The 14,293-nt window shown below is 41.5% G+C and overlaps 1 protein-coding gene across 3 annotated transcripts; it reads right to left on the bottom strand.

Annotated features, from left to right (window-relative positions):
* Positions 1-628: 628 nt before the first annotated feature.
* LOC133141290 (TNF receptor-associated factor 2-like) lies at positions 629-13,402 on the bottom strand. 3 transcript variants are annotated; one of them, XM_061261792.1, is made up of 13 exons: positions 13,289-13,402; positions 12,802-12,987; positions 11,795-12,005; positions 11,483-11,561; positions 10,781-10,879; positions 10,144-10,305; positions 9,351-9,425; positions 8,773-8,847; positions 8,344-8,481; positions 7,616-7,975; positions 6,031-6,208; positions 5,138-5,286; positions 629-4,986 (listed from the first exon to the last, which is right to left on the bottom strand). In XM_061261792.1, the coding sequence occupies exons 3-13, from the start codon at positions 11,980-11,982 to the stop codon at positions 4,768-4,770; spliced, it is 1,722 nt and encodes a 573-aa protein (XP_061117776.1). In that variant the 5' UTR covers positions 11,983-12,005; positions 12,802-12,987; positions 13,289-13,402; the 3' UTR covers positions 629-4,767. The 3 variants fall into 3 exon arrangements, with proteins under 3 accessions (XP_061117776.1, XP_061117777.1, XP_061117775.1); XM_061261793.1 differs by having other exon boundaries at positions 12,802-12,983; positions 13,289-13,324; XM_061261791.1 differs by lacking the exons at positions 12,802-12,987; positions 13,289-13,402 and having other exon boundaries at positions 11,795-12,301.
* Positions 13,403-14,293: the final 891 nt, after the last annotated feature.

Genomic DNA, 14,293 nt, shown 5'->3' with positions numbered 1-14,293 from the left:
AGAGTAGCCTATAGCACAAAAGGGAGAGCTCCGTTTTTGGGCGTCAGTCAATCTCTATGACTATCACATAAAAGCTCTCCGGTGCAGTTCCCGTAGATGGCTGATGCTGTTAATCATAAGACAGGTGCCCGGTTTAATAGACAACGCCTCTGTGCTTTCCAGCATGTGGGCTGTCCACTGCTGTACACTGACACCATGTGGCCAATCTGAGCAGCTCATACTCCAGTGTTTGGCATATTTGAACAGAGGAAATCGGTCAATAGGCCATGTATTAGATTGTTTTTGAAGGACCCACCAGTCTGATTCCATTGAATTATGCTTTTCTTGGGTCATCTTAAAATCTCTAAAATAACTAAGCAGTGTCCACAACTGAAAATAATGCAAGGTATTTATGCAGAGCTTTTCAGTATCTCTTTACAGTGAAGACGGAATTCACCAAAATGTAGCATCGACCTGGGTAACCTACAGCAGCCATTTTATGCCAGAGCACTCTCCAGATATAAACCATGCTGGAGAGGGAGGGATTATTAAACTTGCCTGGAAATATTACAAAAACATGTAAACGGACAGGACTTTTTACTGAATGCAGACCCTCCAAGTTTAACAGTGGGAAACACGGCATTCAAAATAATGTGTTAAATCAGCGTTTATTGAAATACAGTTACATATTTTTGAACAGCAATTTCTTATATTCATGCATCAAACAAACTCTAATTGCATTAGATAGATGCTGTAAAATACATTCAAAGTTTACATATACATATATTGTTAGGGGTTTAGGAATTATACATTCAATCAAGATGAGCAGTCAAAAGGACTGAAAACACAACACAGCAAATTAGCAACTTCAACAGCATCACTGCTAATCATTGAAAGCCCACTAGAGTCAAGTGGCAGGAGGAGAAACAAATGGGGTAGGAATTAATTCACTTGCATAAAGAACATAAAACACAACAGGACACAACTGAAGAACACGGTGGACAAATTTAGTGGCGAGTCTGAACTTCGCCAAATTTAGCTTCATTCTAAAACATGCTTGTTTTTTCTATTGAGAAAGTATCTTATTATATACATAAACTGGTGACAGGTGAGATTTGGTGAAATTGTCATCCAACACCTGTGAGAGTGCTGTGCAATGTAATATACTTGACTTTTAGACATGCTTTTAAGAACTGAAATTGATGCTTCAAAATGTGTCAAACATAACATCGAAATTTCTGAATGTCATTGGGAGGATTTAAACAAAAGACAATAATGTAAATAACAAAAAAATTCAAATACAGCAGTTATATGTTATAGGTGTAATGCAGACGTTCCTGTCTGCCATTACAAGCTTTTAAAACTGGTGTGGCTTCACATTGACGTCCTTCCAACTGCTGGAAGGCTCTGCAAAGTCTGAGATTCAATCACTCAGACCCACCAATCAGCACCTGAAAATCTGGTGTCTCATTGTGCACTGAAATTGAATTATTGAATTGGCTCTACCTGTAATGCTTAAACCCTCCATTGGTCTCCAAATGTCTCCAATAAGTGTGAGCCTGTCCTATCACAGCAAATGTTTGTGAAGGAGGGGTCTGAGGCCTTCCCCCTGTGGGTGATGCCATATGGTGCCTAAGAGGGTGCCACTTGCAAATTCAACAGGACTGGCTACTGGACTGCCGGTTTTCATTTGTTTACAACTTACTTCTCTTCAATTACTCACTGAAAGCTTTGACAGAATCTAAAGCCTTTCTCATTCGGCCCCCACGCCCCCTGCCCCACACCACACCACATACCAGAACTTTCTACCATCTCTCTGTCAGCGGACTGTCGAAAGACATTTCTGAAACAACGGGACTCTCCCAGACAGATAAAGCATGAATACGAATAAAATAAAAAGCTATTCTGAATAAGAAACAGATGGCATGTACGAATACTAATAGGTGTTCGTACGTGTAATTGTCTAATAAAGGGCATGCAATACAGGAACATTCATGCCATTATGAGATTTATATGGGGTTTGAGTTATACAGAACACCAAAATATAAATTGGTTATAAGTAAATAAGCCAATCCTACAATTTATAAAAAGGTGTGAATATAATTGTTTATGAAAGTGAGGAATATCTGCAAACTATATTGGCAATACTGGGAGACTGAACTTTATGATGTACTAAATACAGGCAGAAAATGATAATAGGTTATACAAAGAAGTTGAACACAAAATTAGTCTGTAAAACTTTTGCTCCCTAAAATTAAGAGTATAACATGCCGAAATACTTTTCAGTCAAGTACGATTAATTTTACTGCTACATAAGACACCTCAGAACAGTAATAGCACAGTCACAGAATCACACATTACATGCAAGCACTTTTTTTGATTATACATGAATTATACTGATCACAGACAGACCATTACATGCAAACTCACTTAGTAGCATGTTTTCTGTTGTTAACGTCATGGAATGATTTGGAGGGGTCTTTAACCTAACCCTTAATCGCCCTCTCCCTGCAGTTTTGTATTTGGGTAGAATTTAAGCAATACATTTCTTGATATCAAACAACACAACAAACTATTTTCACTAACTACAGTGAATGCTTGCTTAAATAATTTACACCAAATAATGACAAAGCATCACAGAGGCAAGATTAAAGACCCCTTTGATCTGAAACAATATTTACAAAATTATTTTAGCCATCGTTTGGGCCAAAAGGACCAACAAGCAAAAATACTTTAGAAAAAAATGTATACCTCATTGAAGTGAACTGTTTTAGATCCTCGCGGATTTTCCAATCCCTTTAAATGCAGGAGCAATAGGATGAACGATTTTGGGAAAAAAAAAACGGAGGAAAGTAATGAGGTCACTTCCTGTTCTCTCAAGAGGGCCTTCTGTGTGGAAATGTTGCTGCTGCCAGATAAACCCAAACCTGTTTTTAAACCAGCGCATAATAGTACCAATATCATTAATTAATAGAATCTATCATAACTGAATAGACATAGCATTAATAATTATCAAATACAGCATTATATACTGACAGAATACGGCAGTTGTTAAAAGTGTATAGGCCTTATCGTTATATTACACATACGCATCTGCTTACGTTTAATCAAAATAAGCAATACAGCACAATCACCTTAAAAAGCGCCATACAGTCAGTCTGCTTATAAGCTTCCCAGTTCTCAAAGGAAAAGGAAATTAAATATGATTAGCTTTGCTAATAATCTGCTATTTTCACAAGAGAAACTTCCCATGCACAGAGAGTTTCGATATGTATCACGGCTGATTTAAAGACAGGCGGGATTTAATGCGATCTTCGGTGTAGGCCTAACAGACGCAGGCCTTTCCTTTGGAAGTATTCACTGACAAACAAGAGAACACACACCGAGATCTAGAACCTACTCTGTACATTCAGAAAACCAGATAAGCATGAATTATGCGTTATAATTGCGGGTATAACTTGGTTTTACAAAACCTTTTTTTTTTTTGCCCTAATCTCAAAAATCCAGAACTTTCCAAGGCCTTTATCAACAGGCCTTCTCCTCCTGAAAGAAGCAGTGCTGTACATGTATTTGCCGAAGGCTAATTCGAGTATTAGTTACGCCATCAATAGCAAGGGGTTTAATCTTTGACAGGAAGCAGCATTTTGGCTTTTTCTCTCCGCAATTCTGTGTTTTCACAGAAAAAACAACAATGATCTGTCTCTAACTTGAGTGTATCTTCCACAGATCCAACATGCAGACTAACATCGCAAAAAGGGGAGACCTTAAAAAACGAACTACCAGACACTTCACACACCACAACAAGGCCGCGATAAATCCAAATACTGTACTTTGATTCGTGGAATTCAAAGCAATGTCCACCACTACAAATAATTACCAAATAAAAAACCAAACACAGGATTTGAGATCAGAGGCACGCACAGCCCGAAATGGGGAAGGCGAGAAGACTTTGAGTTGCACACCGTCCGAGAAAACCCCGGGCATCGCAAAATAGCGGGGATTAATCGCGAAAAAGGTCAAATAAACGCGCGTCGTCTTATTATTGTAACTCCACGTCTGTCTATGCAAATTCACTCAAAATTAAGTTAGCGCACACAAATTATCAAGCGGTAGGTTATCCCATGTGTGTTAGGGCCCAAAGCGTGAACAACACACTGAGCGGACAAAGTCTTACTCCTATTTACTGTGAAGACTGCTGCAACAGCCGTATATAGATTAGGCTAACTGCACTACGACACAACTACAAGCACAGCCAACTCCACTGACAACATTTTCCACCGTGAACAGTATTTTACAAGCCCCTAGAACGTCTGACTTCAAGCCTTCCCACAAAGGTTTTATTCAAAAGGACAGGCCTTCAGTTATATTTCTCTGAAAAACATTCTACGAAGCACTAGAGGTGCACAAACTACTGACCAGTTCTGAGGCAAATTAAAAATGTATATCGGTAAGCAGCCCTGTACTACATACAAAGTCTACCTACTTCTTCTGAGGAATAATTCTAGGGGCACACCCTCCTTGCGTTTTATTCGATGGCACCACGCTGCCATCTGCTGGAGAACCAAAGCGAAGCTACAGCGGCCACAGAAGCATCATCACACGCAGCAAGCAATTAAGGGCGGCTTGCGCGGCGCAGCACACGGATGTAGCGCCGTGGTGGGCGGGCGTCCACCACGCGCTTTCGGCTTCTCGGGCGAGGCGGCGGAGAGCAAGCGCCGCGGGGGACGGCGGTCCGTCACGCACGGACAAGGGGAGGGGCGGGGTCGGCGGGGTTGGGCGGTCTCACGGCTACAGGCCCGTCAGGTCCACGATGGCCTTGATGAAGATGGTGTCGTCGCGGATGTAGGAGTTCTTGGAGTCCAGCTTGGACAGCGGGCAGAAGAGCGGGCAGCCGCTGGCGATGTTCATCTCGCTGACGGGCCTCTGGAAGGAGGAGGAGGTGACGTCGGGCCGGAAGGCGTCGATGACGTGCTCGCGGTTGTTCTGGTCCAGCAGCATCAGCGTTACCTGGAGGAGGACGGATTCACAGCAAAATCTTCAGCCAATTACCAGGGAGATGAGAAAACTTGGGCCGAATCTGGATTCAAGGTCCAGATTTGATAATGGCTGTTCTACACTTATGTTCTAACAAGGTAAAACCCTAAAAAGTGGGACTCACCTTCTGGTTAAAGGGCCACTTGAGCAGAGCGTCGCTCAGTCCCCGCATCACCACGAAGAACAGGGACAGGTGACTGCCACGCCCCGTCCCGTCTCCATTCAGGTAAATCCGCAGGCACATCTTGTAGCCGTATTTACTGGTGTAAAAAGCTGAAGAAAAGAGGGAGCCATATAATCCATCCATCCATCCATTATCTGCACCCGCTTATCCTGAACAGGGTCGCAGGGGGGCTGGAGCCTATCCCAGCATACATTGGGCGAAAGGCAGGAATACACCCTGGACAGGCCGCCAGTCCATCACAGGGCACACACACCATTCACCCACACACTCATACCTATGGGCAATTTAGACTCCCCAATCAGCCTAATCTGCATGTCTTTGGACTGTGGGAGGAAACCGGAGTACCCGGAGGAAACCCACGCAGACATGAGGAGAACATGCAGACTCCACACAGAGAGGCCCCGGCCGACGGGGATTCGAACCCAGGACCTCCTTGCTCTGAGGCGGCAGTGCTACCCACTGCACCATCCGTGCCGCCGGGAGCCATATAATGAATAATAAAACTAAAATCAGGAAAAGAACCTTCCAGATATTTACAGCAGGGCTGCCGAACCCTGTTCTTGGAGATCTATAGTACGTTCTGTACATTTAAATTTAAACCCTACCGCCAAACCTGACTCTACCATTCAGAAACTGAATAGGCTCTCTTGCTGTTGAATGATGTGGGCTTTGTGAGGGTTGGAGTGAACACCTACAGTACAGGATGGGACAGGGTTGGGCAGTGCTGATTTACAGTAAAAATAGTACGAATATGATATTATTCATAATACAGCATTCTGGACCCAAGGAATGCACGATAATGACATCTGCACTAAAGGAGCTGTCAGTTTCACCTGGTGAGAACATGGCCGGGGCTCGTCCAGCGATGGCGTCCTGCCTCTTCTTGGTGAAGTCTGAGATCCTCCATATGAAGACGCCGTCGTAGGTGGCGGCCGACATCTCCCTCATCCTCACCTCCATCTCCGCGATGGTCAGGTCCTTCAAGCCCACCGTCCTCTCCAGCTGCCGCACCTACACAGAACGCAGTCATAACGGGGAACTACGGCTCTCTTCTCCAATGTTATCTGCAGTCGTACAGGGCTACAAACACTTATGCGCTGCACAGTCATAAATTACTTCTGCAGTCCAAAGAGCATGAACAGTGTATTGGAAATTCAGAGGGTCACTGGCATTTTGTGAAGACTTGCATGGGATAGATCTGAGTGAATCCTTTGGTGAACTCATGTATTGCTTACACACTGCTGGATCATCGGACCGAAACCTGACCATACATCATCTCAGTGCCCCCAGTCATCTGAATATCCTCCCTATAGGCTATGACTATGGGCTCATTAAAATAGCTTATTTAACGTTTGGATCTGCTTAGTTTTGAGTAACAGGAAATTGCCAATTGTGAAATGTGCAACATTAGAGCAGAAATAACTTGTGGCATGGTAAGAGGCAACCAAGCTGGGCGGTGAGTATATGCAGTGAGAAAAAAAAAGGGAAGTTAACTGCAAAAGTTCAAACATTTCATTACAATGCTAGGGGTTACAAAATGATTCTTTGGAGCTTGGCCGTGAAGGTTTTTCCTCATCCAAAGATACAGAATTCTGAGCCTTCATAAACAGGCCTGACATTGACTGTGACTCACAAGTCATACTCTGTGCTGATTACTAATCAACCTTGGGTGTGCTTTGAGTCGCTGTCTGGTCCTGAAGCCCTACCAGGATTTAGATGCAGTAAGAACCCCTCCCTGGGTTTTTATTTAGTACAGCTGTACTAAAAGGTTGGGAATGTCAGAACTACTATGGATGATGCCATATATTTGACTGTCTGAATATTACACAAAATATTAATGAATCCATGCAAAATCCATTCATTAATCCACTAAAATATGACTTCTAGAACTTCTTCTAGTTCTCCTCATATTTAGTCATTTTCCACAATTTTTTATATTTTGGTGATCCAAACTGATTCTACCATTCTGAATAAAATAAATGATGCAAAAGGTGGGTGGACCGTCTCAAATAAAAATAAAAAATAAATGTCATGCTCTCTGGGATTAGCACTAGCAGTAGAGCTAAAGCAGGACATAGATTTACTATGACTGGTCTAAGATGAGGAAGCTCTGATGGATTGGCACTAATACATAATTTATTTTCACAATAAAGTGTGGGATCGGTCATCTCCGACCAAAACAATGGATACCATGAAAAAAGGTGCATAGTCCTAATTCATAATTCTTTTACAGAAATTTTAATAAGCAACGTTAAAAGTATAATTGAAACTTCACAGCTATCTTACAGAACCAGTGTCAGACAGTCTATAGAGACCGAGCCCACAGCGCTCTGTAGATCAGCATCGGCTGATATCGGCAAACATCCACATAGGAGCATCCTAGTTCCAGCAGCCCCAGGTCCTCGCGGCGGGCCGTACCTTGTTGCTGAGGCTCTCGATCTTGTCCTGGTCCAGGCGGTGCTGGCGGTTGCTGGCGTCGAGCGTGGTTGACGAGCGCTCCACCTCGCGGTTCAGCACGCTCACGATGTTCTCGAAGGTGCCCACCTTCAGCTCCAGGTCCTGGCAGCGCCGGCTCAGCTCGGCCACCTTGGTCTTCTCGCCGTGGAGCTGCAGCTCCAGCGCGGCGCCCACGGCGCTGGGCAGCACCGGGGTGAAGGAGGTGGGCAGCGGGGCCGGGCACGGGGCCGGGCCGCAGGCTCCCTGCGCGGGAGGCGTCTGCGTGCTCAGCTGCCCCAGCTTCACCTCCAGGTCCCGCAGAGACTGGTGCAGCTCGTGCACCTGTTTTTACGCCAGTGACAAAAAGCACTGCTGAATACACGAAATGCTAATAATATTAGCAACATTCAAACATTAAACACAAAAAGATACATAACCAGAGAAGCATGTTGTTTTAAAACGGTAATAAATTCAGGGTTCTACGCTAAGTTCTTCCTCCTAAGGAGCACTTCTGCTCCCATGTTGAAAAAATTCAGCGCGCACAAATACCCAAACAACCCAATAACCAAATTAGTAAACGTGCTCTAATTTATTTTTCCAATTAGCACATATCAAATGTCTCGAGCATAGGCCCCTAAACTTGGAGCACTGTAGAGCCCTGAAATAACAGTTGTGATGGGCAGATATGTCAGGGAACAGAAGAAAAAGACCTTGTGGCTGGCCAGCTCCAAGCTCTGGGGCTGCAGGGCCTCCAAGTTCACCTTCAGGCCCATGATATAGTGCAGCAGCAGGTTCAGGTGCTCATAAGAGCAGGCGCGCTCGTGGTCGTGAATCTTCTCCTTCTCCACCTCATGGGGCAAAAAAATACATGCATAACTGTTTTGTAAAACGGGAGGAAGCAGAAGTGTGATGCAAAAAGAGGAATATGCTTAGGCGCATTACACAAATAGGAAATGATACACACAAAATTTACATCAGTTTAAAGTACTGCACTTTGTTGCTGCTGAGGGACCTTTGTATGCCTGTAGGTGAACTGTACTGTATGAGCCAAACACATGTCCTATGAACTGTAGAAGGATTTAAAATTTCACAGCATTCACAAAAAGTCAATACACAACAACAAAAAAAGGTCAACTTACCGACATATCACACCCAACGACATGAAATCTGCACGGAGCTCTAAATTTACTACAGAACTTAATATGGTCTACATACTGCAATGAGAAAAAAAACAAACAAACAACAGAAAAGTTATTAACAAAAGAGCAGTATCACCTGTAAAGATTCTTCCAAGAATCTAGTTTGGCACCCTGGTGAAAACTGCCTAAGGTGCAACACAATGGTCATGCCCATTTTTTGGTTTTCTGGGCCAGCTGCATTAAAGGTTTAACTTTTTACTAACATTAACTTTTACCTTGGACAACTGCCCTTTTTCTTGTCCAGACTACAACAGCAGCACTTATTTAAAGTGAATTCTGAAGTCGTCTCATTACAACCCCATTTTCCAAAGGGCACATTTTCATTTTTTCTATGTTTGACTTCCCAGCACTCCCAACAAAAATAATTCCTTTTCTCATATATTTTAATACATCTGGGATGCTGCCAGTGCCCATGTTCTTTATCCATTTCATTATAAGGCAAGCTTGCAATACTTACAAAAGTCTACAGTGTTAGGGAAGTATGTGATATTGGAGTTGATGAAATACAAAACACTCACCTTCTCTCTGGGAATTTTTTTCTTTGCACAACCTTCACATATCATGGGGTACTTTGGACATATCTCATCATGAGCCTACAAAACAATGCTATTAATAAATACATAATACATGCCATTCTTCAGACAGCAAAATGAGGGAGCCAAATTAATAACAATTTCCATGAAGTCATAAAATGTACACATTCTATACATCCAAACTTAAAACATAAACATCCAAGTTACAGTATCAGTGTCTAAACCATACACAGACGAGTATACATGCAAGAGGAGAAACTCAATTTCAGTTCACATCGGATAAAAGTTCCAACCAATAATTATGTTATACAAAATATAATTTTGAATTATTCCCAAATGTACCTTACGGATACACCAAATTGCCCATCATGAGATATAGATCTGTTTATTATGCATATAATTTTATTACTATATATCATTATATAATAGATTTAATATATTATAATACATTCTACATTATTGCATATAAATATGTCTATTTATGATTTTAGTCTTGGCACTTTGGAATTGCCAATTGTGTTTCTAGTCACTAAGCGGTTACATATATACCAGCAAGAAGCACTGCAAGTCAAGAGTACTCGCTTGCACACACTGCTGCAGCAATAGCATGGTTGACTTGACCCCTGGCCTGGACTGTATGAATTTCAGTTCTTAGTTAAATATGAGGGCCAGCCAATCCTTGTGATACATACATATTCAGACAAATGGTCAGTTACAGGATTTTTTTTTTTGTGTGTTGCACTCTACAGTTCCAAAGCAGATGACAAACATACTTTACCTTTATGTTCTTAAAATGAAATGGTTCTTTGCAGTACTTGCAATTCAGTGTTCTTTCTGGACACTCGCGTTCATTGTGCCGTTCCTGCTCATTAAATCGTATGAGTTCTTTGCATGACGGGCAGGGGATGATCATGAAATCACACTTGCCTTCGTGGTTCAGCTGTAGAAAGGTACAAAGATACATTGCTATATCTATTACCAAGAATTAACAGGAAATTGAAACCGAGACAAGACAATGCGGTCAAATTTGCACCACCTCTCCCAAACACACTGCAGACTTGAAGGGCATGACTTCTAACATGAATGCCATATCTAATGGTCTACTTCAGACTTCAAATTCATTCTTTTTCTAATAGCTTAGTCATAAACCTTAAAATTGCATTGCAAGATTTCTTCCCTGCATTGACATGCCTGGCAAAGCAGATTTATTCAAATTCAGCATGTGATTTATTTTCATGTTTTGCTTGTTTGTTTGTTTGTTTTTTGGTGTTGGCAAAAATGCAATTTGAGTCAAAACTTCAAAGATGGCACCCTGCATATGTCAGTGTGAGACTTACAAATGACTTGTAAATATAATTACAAATGACTTGGGGGGTGTAGATGAGAGAAATCTGTGGGAGAGGGGTGCCCCGTACCTCATATTCTTTAATGTTCCCTTTCCACGTGCATCCTTCATTGGGACAAACTGCAGCCAGAGCCTCCACTTCTCTCCTGGCTGCATTGTCAGGGAATGCCTGAAAAACACAAGCAAACAGCCCTCTCTCAGCTGTCCCACTTCAAATATATGCAGGTTTTATATGGCTATTATTGCTGTATTAGGGTAATTCCCTGTTAATTCAACACACTTTTGGACACATTGTCAAATTTGAATGAGATCTGGCCCGATAAGAAAGCCCTGGAAGTGAAATTACACTCAGATTGTTAATCTGAAAAAAGTTTCCAATGTTGCTGAATCCCTGACTTTGACTTGCCCTATCTCCATTACTGTGAATCATATAGAAATGGTTATTATATAATTTTATAGGTCTTAATAGGTGAAGATTGTGACCACCGACAATCACTTCGATTTATCTGGAACTGCAGGCCATCAGTTGCCCAAAGAAACCAGAAAGATTTTTTACCTGATCCATCTAACGTAGGCCCAAGGAAGTGCTTCGAAGAATTCAAACAGTATCTGAATACATTTTCTCACTCGCTTCAGATTATTTCACATTTTCTCAACCTGTGAACTCAATCTTATTGCATGTGTGCACTTATTGCCATTGGATGCCAAATTTTGTCATTGGAGCAACCCATACAATTTCCATACCATTGGATTGTAAAAACACTTTACTTACACAGCCTTGTTTTAGGATAGATGTTGGATCTTCAAATATGTCTTCCTTAATACAAGCACTGCATTTTTGTGGTCCAGAACTGAGAAGGACAATAATATTAATACTCATCATTATCACTTGTAACACAAAACAATAATCTTAACAGTAATAATGTCGACTTTCTATGTAAGCCTAACTACTAAAGTAACGGTCTATGGTCACCGTTACTTAACGGTCTATGGTCACCGTTACTTAACTGTAGTAATTCGTTACTTTATTGTATAAATTAGGAATTATGTAGCTACGTCTACGCTAACTTAGTTTGCTACTTACCTAACAGTTTTGTTAAAACAATATGAACAAAAACGGTGACCGCACTGAGCTTGAAATGGTCTCCTTAAAATTTTCTGACAACAGTTACACAGGTGTTTATCTTCAAGCTTGTTGGCCAAAATTTTCTTCGGAAATCCTGGTTTGTTGCCTTCCAGTGATGATGGTGGTGATGGTTCCTGGGTTGCCATTATTCTCCGAACACAAACGTGACCTGCAGAGAACCAGAGTACTGACATGTCCAAACATAAAACTGTGCGTGTGACACAGCACATCCTTGTCGCTTGAAAAGTAGTCACTCGAAAATGCCGTTAAAAAAAAAAACATTACGCAAACGTTTTCACGGGATTTCATCATTTCATAACACCACATTCTAGTCGGGCAGGCCTAGCTATAGGCTAGCTGCTGAATTTGTGAAGATGCAGCTAGCTAGATTATAAACGCTATCTTGCAAGCTATGGGTTTCTGCGAGCGAGCAAGCAAGCTCATTTAATGACAATTGTTGAGAACTCTAGCTACCTAGCTAGATTCCCCAAATACAGAACCAGCCGACATAACAGCCGTCTGGCTACAGACAGTTAGCACAAGCAAACTACATTTCAGGAACTGTGGCCACTAGCTAGCTGTAACTAACAAGTCAGATGACAAGCCAACGTTAGCTACATATGTTGTAAGCTTTGCTGGCTAACATTAGCCAACTTTAGCTCGTTCTCTCATTCTCAAGGCATTGCATCTTTTCGTATGACGTTAGCTAAGTAACTCGGATTAATCTGAAGTTAACGTTAAACGTATGGACTCATCGAACAGCTGTTGTATTTGCAGTATACGGTACTGTGTAGGTAGCCAACACCAGCTAGACAATTAGCTAACTACTTAGCTGGCTAGCTAACGTCTGGCTGGCTTGCAAATGCAACGACTTGTTCTCAAAAACTACACAGCCACGCCCCTCCATCAATGCAACTTGTGAGGTTATTGTCGGGAAAATGTCAGGTATCAAATGCGAAACCTACCAGTTTTGGAACGGCGTCATCTGTGCAGAAGGAAAAGAAGACGGACCTTCCCTTCGTCAGCGGGGCTTATGCCTCTAGTTTCGATTCATTCTAGCTAACGTCGGTTAGCAAGATAGCTAATGTTGCTGATTGTGATAGCTCCTGATGTAGCTCAGCGTCGGATTGGAGGTGGTATATAGCTGCTAGCTTAAAGAGAAAACACAAAGGTGTTAGCAATAGAGCAGTTAACGTTAAGTTACCCGATAAACATTTGTTAACTGGTCTTAACGATCCCTGTGATCTTTCATGCGTCCGTATAATAGTCCCCGCGAATAAATAGTCCTTCAAAGATGGTGGATAATAAAACAAAATAGAAGCTTTTGGCTCTTTACAGTACACAAAGACCGCTATTTCAGAGGGTGGTTAGCTTGATAGAGCTAGACATGTAGCTAGTTGTTGTTTTTTTTCTTTTTTTCTTTTTTTTTTGCGTCACTTGGAGAAAACTTACGTTTTAGCTGGTTTTGGGAATGTGCCAACAAGAAAAAAATAAATTAATGGAAGAATGACCATTTCAGCCGCCCGGTCTTTGCTTTGTAAACCCCGCGCTGCTCATGAATATTCAGTATCAACCTGGACACTTTTTATGATTCAATAAGGTGATAGTCGTCAACGGCTCTGGTCGGACAGAGCACGAGCTAAGCTAAAAATCTTAAGATGCTTTGTGTCTTTATCGAATTTAATGTATAGACACTTCTATAGTTTAAATGTTATCGTTATGCAATACAATTTAGATTTTTTTTTCCACGTGGGGATTCAGTATATTGACATAGTGGTAATGGAGGACGGTTCTACTATTTACGGCATTTAATTAGATATAGTATATCTATGTTATCAAGATATGGCATTGACTGGTATGCTCTGGTATGTTGTAATTTGTATTATATGAATATAATGAAATGTAGTGTAAAATATACTGATTGTCATTTTGGTTAACCAAACCAAATATAACAAAATATCCATTATATTCGAAGGTCCTCCATATATTCAGATGCCTTTTGTAAAATGTTTATTTCTTCAATGTATTAAAGCATATTTTCAAAATCTTAATTGATAGTGAATTGATTTATCTGTTTCATTGATTGGCCAGTGACTTTCCTGATGTCCCATATCTAAATCAGTCCCTGACGTATGAAAACTGGCATCATTGCTGGTCACATTTGAGTATCCTTGGAACAATGAATTGTGCTTTTGAGGGCACCTCAAGCTTACTTACCAATGCTGGCTACAACAACCTGCAACATTCTAAATATACTTACAATTCTTGATACCAGTGGTCACAGGGTATATGGCTACTCCACACTTAATTGATGCATTGAACATCCTGTTGCTAACCGTAGGTGGACTTGGTACAGTTTGCTCCTATGGCGTCTGAGAAGGCATTCATTATTGATCTGAGAAGATCATCATTATTGATTCAGGCTACACCCACCAAATGGGAGCAAATGTACCCCAA

Source organism: Conger conger, chromosome 11 (assembly GCF_963514075.1).
Source record: "Conger conger chromosome 11, fConCon1.1, whole genome shotgun sequence".
Classification (NCBI taxonomy): Eukaryota; Metazoa; Chordata; class Actinopteri; order Anguilliformes; family Congridae; genus Conger; species Conger conger.
The sequence above is the reverse complement of the archived record's forward strand: the minus strand, read 5'-3'. Positions and strand labels throughout refer to the sequence as shown.